This window comes from Anabas testudineus, chromosome 17, assembly GCF_900324465.2.
Source record: "Anabas testudineus chromosome 17, fAnaTes1.2, whole genome shotgun sequence".
Taxonomy (NCBI): Eukaryota; Metazoa; Chordata; class Actinopteri; order Anabantiformes; family Anabantidae; genus Anabas; species Anabas testudineus.
Genome location: NC_046626.1, coordinates 6,863,039 through 6,882,360, shown reverse-complemented (window position 1 = coordinate 6,882,360; position 19,322 = coordinate 6,863,039). Strand labels below are relative to the sequence as shown.

The window sequence follows — 19,322 nt, the reverse complement described above, 5'->3', positions numbered from 1 at the left end:
AATCAGGGTGTTCAAATTACAAATAGGTAACATGCACTGTAACTTCAACAGACAGCACCTGAGCCACACCACCTCTCCATCATGAAGACCTGGAAAAGCAACAGGCTACATAAGCACACATGAGGCAAAACCCAAGCTCTCCATCCTCACAACCTGCTGGTAGATGAAGAGCCAGGTTTAAAAACCACTAGGGGAGAGAGAGCGCGCTTCATTAGAAGACGAAGAAGTAGAATAGGAAGAAGAAGAAGAAGAAGAAGAAGTCTTATCTGATTCTGACAATGTTAATGGCGTCATAAAGGTCAAAGACTTACCAGGAATTGGTAGGGTGTATGCAAGGGCAACGAGGGACATAGGCTGAGCACTGCACTCCAGCTTACACTGAGGATATACAGTTTCACCTGCACCTAGCAGGGACGCTGAAGGTGAAACAAAGGTCATCCAGACTACGCCTGAGTCCGGACGGCCATGCTGATAGGTCAGAGTGTAGTTACATCTGCTACGTTTTACTCAGGGACTGAGGCTGTACAGTGTGGACAGACAGTTGTAGTTCAAATGCTTTAAATGACTTAGATGTTAATTTGTACACACTATGACAAACAGGTTACTCGACTCTTTCTCGCAGAAGAAACTGTGAAAGTTGTGTCAGTTCAGAGCCAATGGAGCGCTTGAAAAAGAAATGCTAAAAAAAAGGTTTTTATCAAGAAGAAACATGTCACCCAGTACAGTGTTGGGACTCACTGATGTGAATTTAATCATTTGCAAAGAACAAAGGAGCGCCGTGACACAGACAAACAAGCAAATCTGTTTCTGGATTCACAGACGTTAGAGCAGAAAAACACAGAAAACCAAAGAGCTTGTGCTTTAAGGTGACAGATGGAAAACAGCTCTATGTAACTATCAATGTGTTGTCTTGAAAGACATTGAAATAATGTGTTTTTATTCCCTTTAAGCGTAAGGACTTGTTGGGTGTGACACTGAGATAAGTGAAAGTGCAGAAAGACAGTATTAGCCGACTACCAGTTTATACTGGTCCAGGGGAATAGATGCAAAGGTGTACCATTCAGATGTTTGGGGTCACACAGAAATATCCTTGCTTTTCATGAAACATATTGCACATGTCTTCAGTTGTGCTAACGTAATTGCAAAAGGGTTTGGACAATGATCACTTAACCTTTTAAACGGACAAATGTGCATTAGCAACCGGGTGTCAATGGAAAACTCACGTTAGCATTTATTGGACCTCTGTACGCCAGTGGAGATATTCCATAAAAACAACATTTACCACATCAACAGTGTCTACACTGAATTTATTATCACTTTAATGCTATAAAATACCCCCAAACCTTTTAAGGGTGGCGTAGGTTTGAATAAGGAAAGAGGTGAACATGTATTTTTTGGTAATAATTTCCACATGCATTATGACACACTATGCTCTACTGGATACTCAACTCTTTTGAAAACCTTTCAAGTGCCCTTGTTTTTGTAACTCAGAATAGTAGCTTATGTGTTTTTAAATGAATTCAAACTGTCACTTGTAGTGTTTGTTTGCTATATAGAAACTGTCGTGGTTTTTTTTTTCCAGTTTGTTTTTCCTCTGTTGAAATGTGCTGCAAAAATGAACACTGTTTAAATGTAACACAGAAATGGCCTCTTTCAAAAATATATGTCCATAAATGTGTGTCCAACTCGAAGCATGTTTTCTACTCATGCACGTTGATCGGTGAGATTTGTAATTTGTAAATCAGAGCACAAAGGTGTGCAGTATATTCTACCGTTTGATCCATGTGCATTCCATGAATGCCTAAATGAAGGAACGACAGTAAAGTTTGGATCACGATTTACTTACTGTCCAGGTGTCATGATGGAAAAGTTACAACTCGCATTAGCAACAGCATTGTGTGCTTTGAATTACAGTTTTGATACACATAGTGTTGATATCAACATGGGAATGATGACTATTGAATCCTTAGAATAAAATAATGATGTCTTAAAGAGTGGAAAATCTTTCGTTATCTCGTTATCAGTTGTAGCCACGTGTGAAAGTGTATCATGAGTTTAACTTGTTTTTCAGAGAAACCCTGAAACCGAGTCACTGTGGCTCAGCGGTGATCATGAAAGTTTTCTGTCCCTCTGCCTTAGTTGTAAAGCCAATACGTGGGTTCAAGGGAAAAAGATTAAACTACAAGACAGTTCAGATCTTTTACTGGCTTTTGCTTCTTAAACGTGATGATTTCCAGTCTGAAAATGCAAAAGAGATGATGATTACCTCCTGCTTTGATCACTGAAATAAGCGTGAAACAATTTTGTCATGAGCTCATTGTCTTGGGTTGAAGATATAAAAAAAAAAAAACATAACATGATTAAACCGGCAGCACATGATGACAAGTTTCAGCACATTTCTGTATATTTTTACAAATATCAAAGGCATTTTGCTCCGTTCCAGCTCTGACAATGATCATAAGGAGAAAAGCTGTTGTGGTTAAAAATGGTTCCATCTCTCTGAGTGTGATTGCACAGTAATCTGCTTAATGAGAAGTGTATTCCTAGAATAGAGAACAACTTGACATGTAGAACCTCCATTAGCATCTATTGAGCGATAAACAACGTGGGCAAGCCTATGATTTAAGAACATAACGTGTTAAACAGGTGACGAGAACTAAACGTTGGAAATGGAAATGCAGATCGTGTGCATGACGTGAGCTATTAACACAGTCCTTTATGTCACTGAAGGGATTTGATTGTCCCCTTTTCTTCAGGGATCATAGAGAAAAGGAATAAAGAACATATAGGATCCATATGAGAGCCCATCACAGAAACGTATAACAACAGGCAGATTCAGTGTGTGTGTGCTATAGTGAATAGATTCAATAAATAATTCAGCTGGAGTCCTTCTCTGTGTAAAAAAATGTCTTTACTGCTTCCACTGGAAATTCTTACTGAATAGATATTAAGGCATTACTTTTTTGAAGGCATCAACTGTAGCTGTGTCTGATTAAACTAATAGATGATTGTCAACTAAGGCACTGTACATAAATTATTTGCAGGAACATGAAGGTTTGAAAGGGTTAGAAGCAAATGCTTTGTATTTTTTTTATGAGTAGAGGGTAGTTTTTACTTTTCTGCTGGATCAGAAATTTATATTTTGTTATTTAGTTTTAATTTATGGGGAAATATGTTGCAGTCCGAATCATTTTTGAAAAGAAATTGAAAAAACTGAATAGACTGATAAGATTTTGCTCCCTTTAATTTTTACCCTGCCCCCTAAATGTAAATGGAAAATGCAGTTTGGAAAGAAGCTTCACAAAAACGTACCTGCATCCATTTTCCCTGAAAGGATTTCACACTTAAAGCTGATTTAAAGGTAGGAACCAGTGCCAATAATGGTTGCGAAATAACTGTTTTCTCATAAAAACTGTGCTTCCAGTGGTTAATGGGCCATTTCATGAATAATCATTGATCATCATCATTTTCACCATCCTGGAGGCTCACACTTGCAGGTTCTTGTTCAAACGTGACTTCTGCTGATCCCCGCTGAAACATGTGAATAATGATGCTCACAGAGATCACAATTCATCTCCGATTGTCACATTCTACGCTGTTCTGACCCCACATTATCCCCCCCCTCAGGCAGAGTGATCACAGTCGAATGTATGTTAATAATAAATGACGTCAATCTGCTTTCCTTTCACCGCCTGCTCATGTAGGTGGAGGTGGTCGACACAACAGAGAAGAATCCACTGAAGTAAAGGAAAGCTGTTGCTTATCTCAGGGATCTTCATTCATATCCAATCACAAACTACAAATTGACACCGCGTCCAGCACACACAGCTGTCTCTGTGGAGTCTCTTTGTCTTATGTGATTAGAGTGCCACTATCTGGCCTCACATGCATCATCTTGTTACAGTCCATTTCATAGTGCGGTCTCTCTCCTATCAGTCAACACTGATAGCTTCATATTCTTTAATCCTGCCGAAACAAATACAGGAAAATATTTGATACTTCTAGTGAATCAAATTCTGAATGTAAAACCATGGTTGTTTTTGTTTTTGGGAATGAAAAGGTAAGGTGACTGCAGACATGAGACAAGTAGTAAAGGTATTCAAGTTACTCATTAACTTGTCCGTCTTCAGGGCAGGGTGCAGGAAGGCTGATATTATGGCAGGAAATCCAACCTTTGCCCAGCAAGTGTCTTTGAATTTTCAAGAGCTAAAGAAGAAGACGAAAAAGAAGCAGTTGGACAATCAGGACACGGACTAAAGCGCCTTCTCAATAAGCCGCCCTGTTTTTACAGGTAAGTCACTTCAGGTGTGGATACTTAGTTACTGTGAGTGCATCATTTTAAATCTACAGCAGGTCCATCTGCTGTTTGGAATTTAGGAATCTAATCTGTCTAACACATGTATTTATATGTTTAAAGATAATTTGTATTCAGTGCAAATGGACGTTTTACATTTAAAGGTGAACTTACAAAAAAATTCAGCAAAATAATAATGGCAAGTTTTTCAATTCAATAAATGTTGAATTTGATCATTTTCTTAGAACAAGTGAAAAAAGAACAGAGATATTTTGGGTTCTCACTCGTTCTGCAGCTAGAAAGAAGATAATCATGGAAAATGAAAGGTCGTCCATTAATAATACTGTTGGTGATTTGATTCCTTGGCTCCTTCACGAGTCCTTGGGCAAGACACATGTTATTCCTGGCGTGTTCTGTGTAATGTGTTGCTGTGTAAATTATACAGTCTGATCTAAAGACAAGAGCAATTCAAATGTACAATTTCAAGCTGTATTTATATCAATTTTTGGATAAATCTTAACTTTGTCGAGTGAAATGTAAACATTCAGATACGAGCATTCAGATATTGGGATCTTTGAACACAGGATGTAAGTTTATTGAAAGTCATGAGACGTGAGTTAATAGTTGACTGGTCATAAAATATGACTCATAAAGTATGTCAGCCCTATGTATGTCAGCCATAAGCCATAAATGATATAAATACAATTAAACGTCAGTCTTAATACCACATGAATGTTCGATACAGAATGGAAAAGTGCTTCTTTCTACGTTGTGACTGCTGTCAGAGGTCTATTTCTGTTCAAGCTCTCGGGTAGTCAAACAATCATTTTACAGCTGCACAGCAATTTGTCTTTCTTTGGAGAGCATTTCCTTGCAGAACTGCAGTTTTGGGACAATAACGCAAGAAGAAATATCACTTTTTCTAACATCCTCAGTAAATGTACTTAGTTGTTGATTTGATTTTCTTTAGGTTTTACCACAGGACACAGAGATGGGAGTCGCGATGCAGTGGAGCAGCAGTACCTTTGTGGTATTTTTTCTTTGGGGAGCGTTTATCAGAGAAGCACATCCTGCTATCGCATCTTATGGAGAACATAAAGGCTCTCAGAGACGTCTTCTAATGGAAGAAGATCACAGCAACAGTAACCATAGTGAACTTGGAAGTAAGTAATAAAAGGAACACTCAGCTGGGTGTTTTACCATCATCTATTTACAAGCAGGTGTGTGTTGGAGGAACTTTACAGCATTTCACTTACAGGAAACATTTCGAAAGCACTAATGCCGGCCTCTTCCTCTAGTTACTCATCAAACCATCATTTTTCTTTCTTTTTTCCCCAGGGGCAGTCAATCCAGATGACAGTGCAAAGTCAGTGGAATGGTCGTATCTGGCAGCAGGACTGGGCACAGTCCTCACCATCTCAGTCCTCATCGTGATGGTGGTCAAGTTTCGCCTCTTCCATCGCTTCCTGGCCAGCTACAGGCACTCCCTGCTCCAAGAGACAGACGGGGTCAGCCAGTATGGCCAAGATGACGTGTCCTTCCCTAACAGCGTGTCCGGACGAATGCAGGTGGTTGGAGGGACGACCAGCGGGCTGGATGATGACGACGACGGCTTCATCGAGGATAACTATATCCAGACGAGTGAAAGGGAGAGGGCAGAAAGAGAAAGAGAGGTGGAGGAGGGCGAAGAGGAGGACACAGAGGACAGCGACGACGATCTTCATTTTTCCATAGCATGATTAGATAATTGGAGACTTCATCCAAAACAGATGGTTTACGACTAAATTGAAGTGATACTATAAAAGAGAGCTTGATTGACACTTTGAAGCAGTCGCAGCAAACCTTTTTTGGCTCGTGACATTTTAAAGCCAAGCACAGTTTGTTTGTAACACATAATCACAGCGTGTGAGTGATTTCACCACTGACAGGGTTCCTTTAAAAATGCCATACGTTTTTCTATTTAAAAATTGTTATAGCTCAGAACAAGTGAACGTGTGAAGAGAAAAGGGGCCAATTTAAGTAAAAGCAAAAAAAAGAACAAAAAACAAAATTAAATGTGCATCATGCTAGTGTAGTGTTCAGCACTGTCACCTCACAGAAGGACCTGGGTTCAAATGCACTGGCTGAGTGTTTGCATGTTGTCTGAGTGGGTTTTCTCTGGGTGCTCCGGCTTCCTCCCACACTCCAAAGACATGCAGTCTGGTTAACTGATGACTCAAAATTTTAATTGAAGTGTTAACAATGTCTGTTTCTGTACTTTATGTGACTGGCAACCTGTCCAGGGCGTATCTCACCTCTCACCCACTGACAGCCGTGACTCCCACAAACCTTAACAGGAAAAACTTTAAGATTAAGATGGATGGATTGCTAAAGTTGTTTTTGATTTTTCACAATGGGACCCTGTCTCCTAGCTTGGGAACTGCGGAAAGTGCACAACTGTATGATATATGTGTAAAATGGATGAGCCACATTTGCTTAAAACATTACAGTAATGATTGGACCTCTGTCCAAAATGAGCAAATTAAAAAGTAGGACATAATAAAAGTAACAACTCAAGGAGGTGTATTTTTAAATCATGTTACCGCTCCTGTTCGTTTGACAATAATAAAGTAGCTGTGAAGGAAAAAGTAGAGCTTATCCGCTCACTGGATTACAGCCCCTAAAACTTTATTGGATTGTGAGCCACATTTCTGGCAGCAGTGAGTCTTTATTACACAAATGGCAAAGGGCAAAGTACTGTCTAATACTGTTTATACTGAAAGCACATGTGTCCTTTGCTTTTTTCCCGAGAGAGATCCTTTAATTCAAAATGTTTCAGATGATTCCTTCTTTTTCCTTTTACATATTGTGTAACTATACGTCTGTGGAGTGCAGCAAAACACTAAATAGTCCATTGTTCATAACCTGCCAATAACAGTTTTAATAGCACCTCAGTAACTTAAGTAAAATATTCACATTCAAGTTATGTGGTTGGTTAATTATCTTTTTTGTTTTGGCTGTGTATCAAAAGCAAAGATGTGAAACAACTTGACACATGTTTTTTGTGTTCTGAATGTCCAGAAGGTTGTCTGTGTAAGAGAGAAACAACTGAGTTTTCATGCATAAAAATGTAGGAAATATTGGAGTACTTTAAGTATGCATAGTCTGAAATTATTTTACTGCAACATGCACTTCACGAATAAATTGATTTTTATTGAAATTCCATATTCATTTATTCTAAAATGTAATATCACTGTTTATATAACTGCCCTTGTGTAAATCTCACAAAACACAGCACAAAACACATCACTAGCAGAGTGATGGGTTCATTTTGATGTGAACATTTGCTGCGTTTTCTTTTTCTTTTTTTTTTACCACACAGCATTCAAACAGAGAAGCATGTGCTTATCAAATTACTGAGCTATTGTTGAAAGCACTCTGGTAAAAACGGTGCGCGGGTATTCTTTCAATGATGTTCAGCAGTAGACAGTTTTAAGATAATGGCATCACAAAGACTAGACTCCTAAATTCTTTCGTTTGGTCTTTTTCCCCATTTGGTTCCTTCAGATCAGGCTGGTCCTGCTGGAGGAGGTCTCTCTCCTGGCCTGGCTCATCTGTCCTCCTGAGACAGTGAACACGCGGGCAGCTTGACTTCCCAGCCTCCTCGCTCTGCTCATTCTCATCATCATTCTCCTTCTCTGCTCCCTTCTCCTCTTAAGGTAGATGAGCATGCTGTAGCCTATGACAGCTAGAGCCATGCCTGCCCCAGCAGCTATAAGCACCAGACCAGATACCAACATTTCCCAGCTGTCGTCACCTTGGCTGCTCGCTGTGGCCACGCAGAGAAGCACCGTCCCACAAAGCATCACAGCCAGCCCCACAGCCAGGATCAGTGCCGGGTCAGCCCTCCCGCCGCTCTTCAGCTGGTCGATCCAACGCCGGCTGCGCACACAGTTCATGTCCTGGATGGCGGAGCTGAGGAGCTGCTTGAGCAGAACAGCCAGGGCTAAGAGGCAGAGTGTGGTTCCCACCCCGAGGCGCCACTCGCCGGACAGACTGGTGGTGGTGGAGAGGAGGCCAACACCGCCGAGTCCCAGCACCAGTATGAGTGCCACTGAGGCACAGTAGCACAACAAGGAATGGCGTGGCTCTCTGAACCACCACAGTTCCACCTGGTCTTCCAGGACACGTCGCTGCATCAAGCTGGGATCCATGTACAGGCTTGGAGGGCGACGCATGGAGTAGTAGAAGGTCTGCATTGCCGGCACCGACCTTGCAGGATTGTGTAGAATTTGGGTTGATAAACATAATACAACACTAAAACATTCAAACGTAGGTGCACAAACTGGAGAATCTTTGCATTTCCATAAAGCTACTCACTTGTTAACCGAGTGTCAGGTGTTGCTGTCCATCCGTTTCCATCCCCTCAGACAACCTCAGTCAAAGTATTACAGTGCAATAGTTAGACCATTCCACAGTTGGTTGATCTTGTTGTTTCATTGTGAAGAAGTGATAAATAAAAATATAATCTGGTTTCAAGGTAATATTTCCAGTGGTCAAGGAGATCTCATTTGCTCCCACTGCTTTCAGGGCTCAAACCCTTCTCACATGGAAGTAGAGAAGTGATGATGATGCTGATATTTTGTGCCCTCTAACCCAGTGCCAGGCAGAACAGTGGATCCCTCCCTCCTCCTCTCATCACACGGGAACACCATCTTGTCTGGTTAAGTGGGAAAAAGACGAGTCACAATAGCAGTGTTGGATCATGATTTGGACAGAGATTGGCGACATTGTTCCCCGTGCCCCCACACAGACAATGGGCTGAAGGAGGAACACAATGAATGTGCTGCAGAAGGCGGGCGGTGGTGTGTGAGGGACGTGTTGTGTTGTGTTGTGGAGGGCTGAGTGATGTCAGTGTGCAGTGATAATGGCGTTTCTGTGATCCCGAGGATAGCGTCATTCAGACGCTGAGTCTTTAAGTGAACGGCGCTGATCTGTGTCTTTCAGTAACACACCTCACAAAAATATTTCTTCATTTACACTTTATACACTTAGACAGGTTGAACGTTTTGAAAAACACTCACTGTTTTCTTGCACAGATTTAGACTAGAGCCTCTGCATACTGTTCTCATGCTGTAGCTTGGTGATTAGCTCAGCATCAAAACAGAGAGAAATAGCTGACGGTTCAGTTTGGCTCTTTTCAAAGGCGACAAAATCCAAACCAGCACCTGTAAAATTCACTCATTAAGACATGAACTCAAACGGATGTGTAAGTTTATCGTTAATTCTTGGATGTAGCTTTATATTTAACTGATTCTCATCCTCATCCTTCAACTCTTAAAAAAGGAAACATTGACCAAACCTGCCTTTTACTGTGTGTCTATCTCTAAATGATCCACCAATGGAAGACACAAACTACAAGCAGTATCTGCAGTGACAGGGAAGGAGGTGGATGATTGACAGAGTCTTAAAATGCCTGCTCAAGGCCTGGTCTGATTTTATTGATGTGCTAATCAATCACCGACACATTGCCATTTTGATTATAGTGCATACCACATAACTACACCGTACACTCAGGTCTGGCGGGCGACTCATCCTACACCCTCTCTCATAACCTCATATTTCCTGTTTGAGCTCTCCTGTAAACTTTCAAATCTAAACTAGATCAAAAAATGAATCAAAAAAAAAAAAAAAAAAAGAATCCAAAACCACAACTGGCTTTTCCTGCCGTTACTTGCACCAAACCACAACTACAGCAATTCAGCACGAGTTAAGCCTAGTACAATCAGTCTGGGAAATAGATTGGTACAGCTTCTTGTGCTTTATGTGGATCTTCAGTGAAAGATCATGATCAGACCGTACATTAATAGCAAAAATAGGATGCCTTTATGCTACCCTCGACTTTTCTGTTGATGTCTGTTCAGCCTTTATCTCAGACAATTTGAAGAATATAACAGCTAAACATGTGCTCAGCCTATCCTGTCAAACTGGCTGAACAAAACAGTTGGCCCCTGGGAAGCCACTACAACATGTGGTTGTGTTTGTGTACTTCCTCTCTAACCTGTATGCTCTCTCTGGGGATCATCTTTCAAAGCAATGTGTGAAGCTACCTTCTGTTGGGCTTCAGTCACAGGAATACATCATGGACCTCTTGTACGAGCCTGCTTTTGTTCTGCCCGAAAGACTACCCGCTCATGCCCTTGTATTTGTGTTATACCAGTTAAAGGTGCTGATGGATGCTGTTTCCTTTTCCTATTTCTAGGTGGTACCCATGTGTGTTGAATTCTTAGTAACCTTTCCCTACGTGTTTGCAGAGGACGCATGCTGCCACCGACTGCCTTTTTAAAGGATACTACTTCAGTTCAAATTGTGAACAAAGAGAGGCTGATGATCTTAACCTGCAATTAATTCGTATAAGCAACAGTTTAATATGTTGTCTCATATTTATTCTCTGAAGCTGTTCAGGGCCTTGTTAGGTTAATTTCCAGTCAGTGTCGACTAACGCTTAGACAAACTGAGAAGCATATGATGCTGTATAATGTAGCTGTTGTCTTTTTATCTGTCTTGTCTTGGTGGAAGCTTATAGTCACCCTGAGATAGGATGTTTACTAAAGCTAAGGCATTAACCATTAGGTGTAAAGATTTTACTGGATGAATTCATTTTGCACCACATTCAGTCTTACCAGGAGGAGCCTTGTAGCAGAACTGGTATTGACTAATAGTGGGTATCCCTAGGCACATTTACATAATAAATAGAAACTTCCATTAGACTGCAGAATGCCACAGGGGATATTTCTGTATTCTCCAAGGTTGTGAAACATGCACCTATTGAACTATCAGTCACTTTCTAGTCAATGCTGGTGTTGCCTCCATGGTTAACAACGAAGGAAGAATCATCACAATCAATTATTATCTATCGCTGAGGCTCTGGGCTGTAAATTAGAAACGCTAAATGGAGAAAAACCATAATCAAAGAAGTTGTCGAGTATGGACACAAGAGGGAGGAGCAGGGGCGAGAAAAGGAGAGAGAAGTTAATCAGCTGTTGTTCAATAGCTATTTACATGGTACTATATACACATTAGGTATCAGCCAGTCTGATTGTTCAGGTTTCAGAGTCTTGGTAACACAGCCACTGTCCACAGGTATTGAATCCACCTGGACTTTTCCTGCCTTGAGAAATTACTAGTGTCTGCAGTAAAAGAAAACTACTGCTCTGCATGTATGACCAAGGCCTTTCTGCCTGCCTTTGCCTCTGCAGGACATGTGACAATAAAGAGCTGTGTAATAGCATGTTCACACTAACGAGCAGCACAGGCCCATCGCCGTGTAGCCTCTTCATCTGGTGTGTGTAGAGATTAAACTCAAGACTCCATTTTGCTACATCACATTTTCAACACCAGTGATGAGTTGCTGCTGAGCCTCCATGAAAGCCTCTGATGGATCACCTCACCTTGTCGCTGGAGGAGCAGTGGAGCAGCAACACAAAATGCACTTGCTCACTCTAGTGGACAATGTCATTAAGTGTACTTCAGCCACAAGATCTACAGTGGGTCCGCATGAGTCAACAAATCTCAACAAGTGATGTATCTATGACACAGACACAGCTGCTAGGTTTTTAGCATTGTTTTCACTGTGCATCAATTAGCCCAGCAAATTGAGAAAAACAAAACAGTATTTGTAGAAATAATTGCGACAGGCTATCTATTTGGCATCTTTTTGAACAGCTGGTAAATGTATGTTTATCAAATTGCTATGAAACCGAAATTACCGAGCATGTTATTAATGAAGTTCCTAAAATAAGGGCTGGGATTTGAACCTCATAGTCACTGGGTTATGTAAAATCTAATATAGTTAGACCTGCATGGGATACTGTATATGTACTTCTGAAAAAGGTATTTTAAGACAATGACATAATCTTTATTTTAGACCAGAAAAGCTATATGACTTTAACAGAGTCCAGTATTTATAAAATATGCAGGGTGTGTATGTGTTCTTTCATGATTGCAATTTGTCCTGTTGTTGTTGTTGCTAAAGATCAACCTGTAGAGGGCAGCAGCCTCTAGGCTTGGACAGCAGCACTATTTCCTCCTGAAATTAAATTCAGTATAATGTAACAGCTGGTATTATGCAAGTAAAGTACATACACTATACATAAACTATATTCAGAAGCTGAATAATTGTATGATTTATGCATATGGCACACATGTATTGATGATTTCGATCAATGTCACTTATGTAAAATCTGTTTTATATTTACTAATTTAGTCATTGCTGGTTTCAGTTAGCTTAGTAAATTGTGAGTGCTGGGCAGAGATGGCAGCCTCCAGAGACATGCAGAAGTGCATGATTCACAGTCTGACAAACTGGTGTCCAAGCATGTGCTATGGGGAGATTTGTTTGAACAGTTTGTCATTCTGGGCCGACACACCAGCAGCTGATTTCACTGACAGGTGCAACCACCCAGAGAGGAAGAACTAATCTCATAGTTGCAGACCACTGGGTTGGACAAGCAGGTGACCACAGCATTGCTCCTCCAGTTTCCGCTAACCAGATGGTGAAAGGTAAAAAAAAAAAAAGCCTCAAACATTTTTGAGCAATGAATTTAAACCTGAATGCTGCAGTGCTCAGAGGCCATCAGTAGGTATCCAAAATAAGACATGAAGCCTGTTGATGCCAGTTTCTGCAGCTGTGAATGTGGAGCAGGGGGAATAAAAACAGCACACATGCTCAACAAAGGTCCTCTAAAGGTTAATTAAATAAGAAAAGTAAGCAGAGTAGTAGCCACACTATTTACTGAAAAGCTGATCACATGCGAGACGAACTGCAGGTTTTCATGACTGCAGCGACTGTACAGTGTGTGAGGATGTGGGAAGACGTGTGGCACATCCTTCAGACTGGCTGCTGTGACAGATGAAAGGGATGTGCTGTCAGTTCTTGAAGCCCTTGACACACTGGGAAGACACAGTCTCGCCATGCTCCCTACAACTTTACCCTATACCAGGGAAACTATTGGACAGAGCTGTGCTGTGTGTGCTTTGAAGTGACCTTGTCTCAGTAAACAGAACTCACTACTTTGTAGAGAGTCTGTGAAAAGGTTTGCTTAATGGTGCAGTGTGTTGTATTGTGTAGAATATAAAGGGTTTGCAAACTAATAACGTTGAACTGTACTTTGTCTTCAGTACTAATTAGCAAATGACAGACACGTTAAACTGATAGTGAACACAGTATAAATCGGTACAAATCTGTTTCCAAAAAGAATATTTCTCAATCAAATATTAGTTTGATATTAGTGTTCAGCTTACAGCACACATGTGCACAGGTTACTGCAGCTATAAAAAGCTTCTACCATTGCTGTGGACCTTGAAATAACCATAGGTCTGTTGTTTTCTCCTCACTTTTAGAAGGTCAAGGTTTTCAACCTTGCAGCACTAACTTGCACAGTCATGAGTCTCAGATTTGACAATAGAAGAAGGTTAGTAATCAAGAGTAATGAGGACTGAGCAGAGAAATCAGCATGGTGAGCCATGTTGTGCATGCAAAATCTGCTCTCTAGCATTTCTGTATTTCGGCTGATTGACAATCTCTCTCTCACCCTCTCAGATACACCCTGCCCCCTGCTTAATCCTCAGCGTGCTAAGAGCGTTTTGATTTAGTCATGACTCACTCCTCGCAGCAAATTGACTGTAAACTTAATTTAGATTGTGTTATCTCTGATGGGTGAGAATTAGATTAAACCAAAAACATTTTTTGTGCTACATCAATATTGCTTTAATTTTCCCCTAAGCAGGACAGACGGGCAAAGATGATAACATACGCTTTACTTTACATGTTATAATTACTCTGTGAAGTACGATACCTGCAGTGAGGTATCGCTGTGTGCAGCTTCTCACATGACGAGCCTATATTGCTTATATTAGGAATTATGGACTCTATTTAAGAAATTAGAAGTAAAACCTCACTTTATGATTAAAGTCATTTGCCTCACTGCTTGAAGCACTGAGGCGTTTATCGCGAAGAGACATGTTTTCAGAAAAGTAGGCCACTGTTTGTGTTGGGATGTTTTTGTGTGTATGACTAAACACCTTGGTCACAGCTTCGAATGCGACTCTGCCACAGGCAGATTGTAATATATAATTATGATGACCTGATATTGCCAACATGCAGGAGCATTCTAATTTTCACGTAGTTATTCTTGTAATGGATTTGAACACCTGTTCTACTTTTCCTTTCAGTCTGCTTCTGCCGTGATTGTTCTTCCTGGATGGAGGCTGTGCAACCATGACAACAGACCCTAGATACCGTGATTTTCTCTTCAGGGCTGTGATTTTATTGTTTGTGAAAACATGCATGTCTGCTCCAGTCTCCAGCATATTTACTATATGTTGAGGTTGGGGGGACGGATTAAGTTATCCTTCAGCTTAACTCCATTAAAATGACTGATCACGCTGTCAGCGGTGGTCGTGGCCTAGATTTCAAAGACAGGCATGTTCGCGCTGGCTGCGAGCCACCAGACCTTGTAAATACTACTGATGCACTTTTATCAAGTATTACCTCATTGTGTTTAGTAGGAGCAATAACACTGTGGTTTGCTTAATGAAAGAGGTACAGGGGGGCCTTTCCTGGTGCTGCTGTCTCTAAGAAACTGTATAGCCTGCGGTTCACCTTAGCATTCGCATAATTTGCATATAGATGAGAATCATATCACATTATTGCTCAGGGGGTATATTAATAATGGGGTTGTGGAACAGGAAACAGTACTGTACAAGAGAGCTGTGTAGATGCTGAAACAGGTGGGGCTTGTAGTTGGTTTCTGCCTCACTGAAGCCATGTTGTGATGCATGTTTCACCTCCCTCTGCTCACACTGTTTTGTTTTTTTCTTTGGTTTTCTACTGTCTAAATTTGGATTTAAGAATGTGTTGAATCCAGTGTGAATCCAGTGTCACATCCCCTGAGTCGATTTATAGCCAGCTTCCCCATAAAGGAGCTCTAAAGTCCTCTTCCCAAGCAAACACAGAAAACATGACAGGGGACACAAAACTTGCCTGACCTACTGATCCCCACGTATTCACTTCTGCTACTCTCCACTACTGTCCCACAATTACCCGCCTGCCATGCTCTGAAATCGATTTCACTGGTTCTACGGGGCGAACACAGACAACTCAAGGATCACACTCTGTTTTGCTCTCCCTCCCATATAGAAGTTGTGTTGACTGGGAAAACGTTACATCCGAACACATTTGCTGAATTTTGAAGAAAAATTAAACACATGCATACATTTTTGGCATCCCAACCAAACCACTAAATGTACCAAAGTGATACCATGAAAGGAAATTATGTTTGAATTGAGAAACCTGCATTTATTGCCAGCTATTAAATTATGATGATGCTTTATGATGCTTTTTTGTTAGAGACGAGTAATCAAGCTTCAAGCCTTCACCATTAAACAGGTCTCGCCATGCTTTGATGCTGGTGCTGGTTATTTTAAATACTACTTTTTTATTTATTTATTTATTTTATTTTTTTTAGGTCATTATTCAACATACTTTTTCCACATGCACTCTGAGGTTTCTATTGTTGTTCTCAGTAAAGACAGTTGACGACAAATTAATGCAGAAAACCATGAAATTCCAAAAGGTTCACATACTATTTCTTGCCACTGTATGATATAAATAGTCCTTATTCACAGTAGATATATTGGAATGTCACAGTATGACACAGGTTTAAATAATTAAATTAATTATAGCTGAAATTCAATTAGATGCTGCTGTTTCAGGGTCTTGGTGCTGTGCTTGCTGGCTCAGACTAGGCTGTCACAGAGCAGAGCCACTGTTAATGTCATTAGAAACACTAATCACAAACACTAGCACAGTCAAAAGTCCTGTTTAGAAAAAGCCCTTTTAGACCTTTGCAGACTGAGCTTTATTGCCGCCTCCTTTACTGACCTGGTAGTTTTATTGGATCTAATGGGATAAATTCAGTTTCTCTAATTCATTATCAGTTGTTGGCTGACTTTCAACTATAACTGAGCCTGACTTCACCCTGACTATAGAGGTCAAAGTCATGGCGTTAGGCTTCACTCTGACCTCAGGATGACTGAAAACACCTGTTTGGGTCTGTAGGGTCTATGTATGATTTATGATTAAGGTTAAAGGCATAAGAATATCACTATGCCAGACGACACAGTTGAAACTGAAATAAGAACAACAATAAAAACAATAACCTACAGCTATTCTATATTCTGTTCTATTCTATTCTATTCTGTTCTGTTCTGTTCTGTTCTGTTCTGTTCTGTTCCGTTTCCGTTCCGTTCTATTCTATTCTGTTCTGGTCTGTTCTATTCTATTCTGTTCTGTTCTGTTCTATTCTGTTCTGTTCTGTTGTGTTCTGTTCTGTTCTGTTCTATTCTGTTCTGTTCTATTCTGTTCTGTTCTGTTCTATTCTATTCTATTCTGTTCTGTTCTGTTCTGTTCTGTTCCGTTCCGTTCCGTTCTATTCTATTCTGTTCTGTTCTGTTCCGTTCCGTTCCGTTCTATTCTATTCTGTTCTGTTCTGTTCTGTTCTATTCTATTCTGTTCTGTTCTGTTCTGTTCTGTTCTGTTCTGTTCTGTTCTGTTCTGTTCTATTCTATTCTGTTCTGTTCTGTTCTGTTCTGTTCTATTCTATTCTGTTCTGTTCTGTTCTGTTCTGTTCCGTTCCGTTCCGTTCTATTCTATTCTGTTCTGTTCTGTTCTGTTCTATTCTATTCTGTTCTGTTCTGTTCTGTTCTGTTCTGTTCTGTTCTATTCTATTCTGTTCTATTCTATTCTGTTCTGTTCCGTTCCGTTATATTCTATTCTATTCTGTTCTATTCTATTCTGTTCTGTTCCGTTCTATGCTATTCTATTCTGTTCTATTCTATTCTGTTCTGTTCTGTTCTATTCTGTTCTATTCTATTCTATTCTGTTCTGTTCTGTTCTGTTCTGTTCTGTTCTGTTCTATTCTGTTCTGTTCTGTTCTGTTCTGTTCTGTTCTGTTCTATTCTGTTCTGTTCTGTTCTGTTCTGTTCTGTTCTATTCTGTTCTGTTCTATTCTGTTCTATTCTATTCTATTCTGTTCTGTTCTGTTCTGTTCTATTCTGTTCTATTCTATTCTGTTCTGTTCTGTTCTGTTCTGTTCTGTTCTATTTTGTTCTATTCTATTCTATTCTGTTCTGTTCTATTCTGTTCTATTCTATTCTGTTCTGTTCTGTTCTATTCTGTTCTGTTCTGTTCTGTTCTGTTCTATTCTGTTCTGTTCTATTCTGTTCTATTCTATTCTATTCTGTTCTGTTCTATTCTGTTCTATTCTATTCTGTTCTGTTCTGTTCTGTTCTGTTCTGTTCTATTCTGTTCTATTCTATTCTGTTCTGTTCTGTTCTATTCTGTTCTGTTCTGTTCTGTTCTATTCTATTCTGTTCTGTTCTGTTCTGTTCTATTCTGTTCTATTCTATTCTGTTCTGTTCTATTCTATTCTGTTCTGTTCTATTCTGTTCTATTCTATTCTGTTCTGTTCTGTTCTATTCTGTTCTCTTCTATTCTATTCTATTCTGTTCTATTCTATTCTGTTCTGTTCTATTCTATTCTGTTCTATTCTATTCTGTTCTGTTCTATTCTGTTCTATTCTATTCTATTCTATTCTATTCTATTCTGTTCTGTTCTATTCTGTTCTATTCTATTCTGTTCTGTTCTGTTCTATTCTGTTCTCTTCTATTCTATTCTATTCTGTTCTATTCTATTCTGTTCTGTTCTATTCTATTCTGTTCTATTCTATTCTGTTCTGTTCTATTCTGTTCTATTCTGTTCTGTTCTATTCTGTTCTGTTCTGTTCTGTTCTGTTCTATTCTGTTCTGTTCTATTCTATTCTGTTCTATTCTACTCTATTGCTCTCCCCGCCCCCCGCGCTGTCGTCACGCCCGGTGCAGCCAATGAGCGGAGGCAGGGGGCGTGTCGCGGCGGAGCAGCAGCGGCGTCGCAGCGCCACCAGGAGAGCGGCTCTCGGGCTTTGTGTTGTGGATGTGAATGAGCTCCATCACCTCCTTCAGAAATGTGGACGGATATACGGACACTGCTACTTTTTCATTTATTAGTCCCGAGGCTTCAGTTATACGAAGGTCAGTGATGTGTTTCTTCCCCCCCCTTGTGTGTGTGTGTGTGTGTGTGTGTGACAGTAATGAAACAGTGAACCTAAACGCGGCTGGTGGTGCTGGTGATGGTGGGGGACAGAGGTGAGACATCTGAAGCGCTCCCGGCACTAAGCGCGTAGGTTGGAGAGGAAGAGAGAGAACAAATTACTTTTCTCAAACAGCAACGTTTAAAATGAGGATTGATTTGCTTTTTGAACGTGTGGGAGCTCGGTCTCTGACTGGATGATGTGGTGAATAAAAAAAAAAAAAAAAAAAAAAAGCCTCCGCGCGTCTGTCATGTGTCTCCCGGCTCCATACTCCATCAGAGGTAGTAGCTGTAGTAGCCCAGACTGAAGCTTTGTCTTCGTGTTGTGGAGACAGACGCAAGGGGAGGGGGCTCCTCCTCTGCTGCTGTTTGCATCCTCTCTCTAAACTGCTTTTAAAAAGCAAGATCAGTAAGTGGAAGAAAAACACAGGGCATGACGCTCCCAGCGTCTCAGCCAATTGACCCGAATGAATACTGAATATCAATTAGGCATTCATTTGCAAATCCCAGCTGAACTACAAGCGGGTACTACTCCACTCCATCCGTTTGTTGCTCACCCCCCCTCTCTGTCTCTATTTCTTCTCGCAGCGACGGATGAGTGTGAGGATGGACAATTTCAGTGCAACAACAAAAGGTGTATACCGACCATCTGGAGGTGCGACGACGACGACGACTGCTCAGACAACAGCGACGAAGAAAACTGTCGTAAGTGTTGAAAATCGGTGGAGAAATCCCTCCTGTACCCGTGGGAGGGGGCGTGTTGATGATGATGAAGGTGTCATCTTATTTATCACAATAAATATGAACGGAATGAACTGTTTCTGCAAAATCACACACACACACACACAGCAGGAATGAGGA

At 40.6% G+C, this 19,322-nt stretch overlaps 3 protein-coding genes across 3 annotated transcripts in view; 2 read left to right on the top strand and 1 right to left on the bottom strand.

The window, feature by feature from the left end:
- The first annotated feature begins 4,172 nt into the window (after positions 1-4,172).
- Positions 4,173-7,373, top strand: LOC113171452 (leucine-rich repeat-containing protein 19-like). The gene is made up of 3 exons (XM_026373807.1): positions 4,173-4,291; positions 5,265-5,457; positions 5,633-7,373. Exons 2-3 carry the CDS (start codon positions 5,286-5,288, stop codon positions 6,031-6,033), a joined length of 573 nt encoding a protein of 190 aa, XP_026229592.1. The 5' UTR covers positions 4,173-4,291; positions 5,265-5,285; the 3' UTR covers positions 6,034-7,373.
- A 463-nt stretch (positions 7,374-7,836) lies between these two features.
- tmem125b (transmembrane protein 125b) lies at positions 7,837-8,538 on the bottom strand. The gene has a single exon (XM_026375207.1). The coding sequence runs from the start codon at positions 8,530-8,532 to the stop codon at positions 7,837-7,839; it is 696 nt and encodes a 231-aa protein (XP_026230992.1). The 5' UTR covers positions 8,533-8,538.
- A 9,750-nt stretch (positions 8,539-18,288) lies between these two features.
- The window catches only part of LOC113172339 (low-density lipoprotein receptor-related protein 8-like), a 69,155-nt gene continuing 68,121 nt past the window's right edge, over positions 18,289-19,322 (top strand). Inside the window, exons 1-2 of the mRNA XM_026375270.1 lie at positions 18,289-18,403; positions 19,050-19,166. Coding sequence (XP_026231055.1) covers positions 18,337-18,403; positions 19,050-19,166 — 184 coding nt within the window. The 5' untranslated portion in view covers positions 18,289-18,336. The remainder of the gene's footprint in view (positions 18,404-19,049; positions 19,167-19,322) is intronic.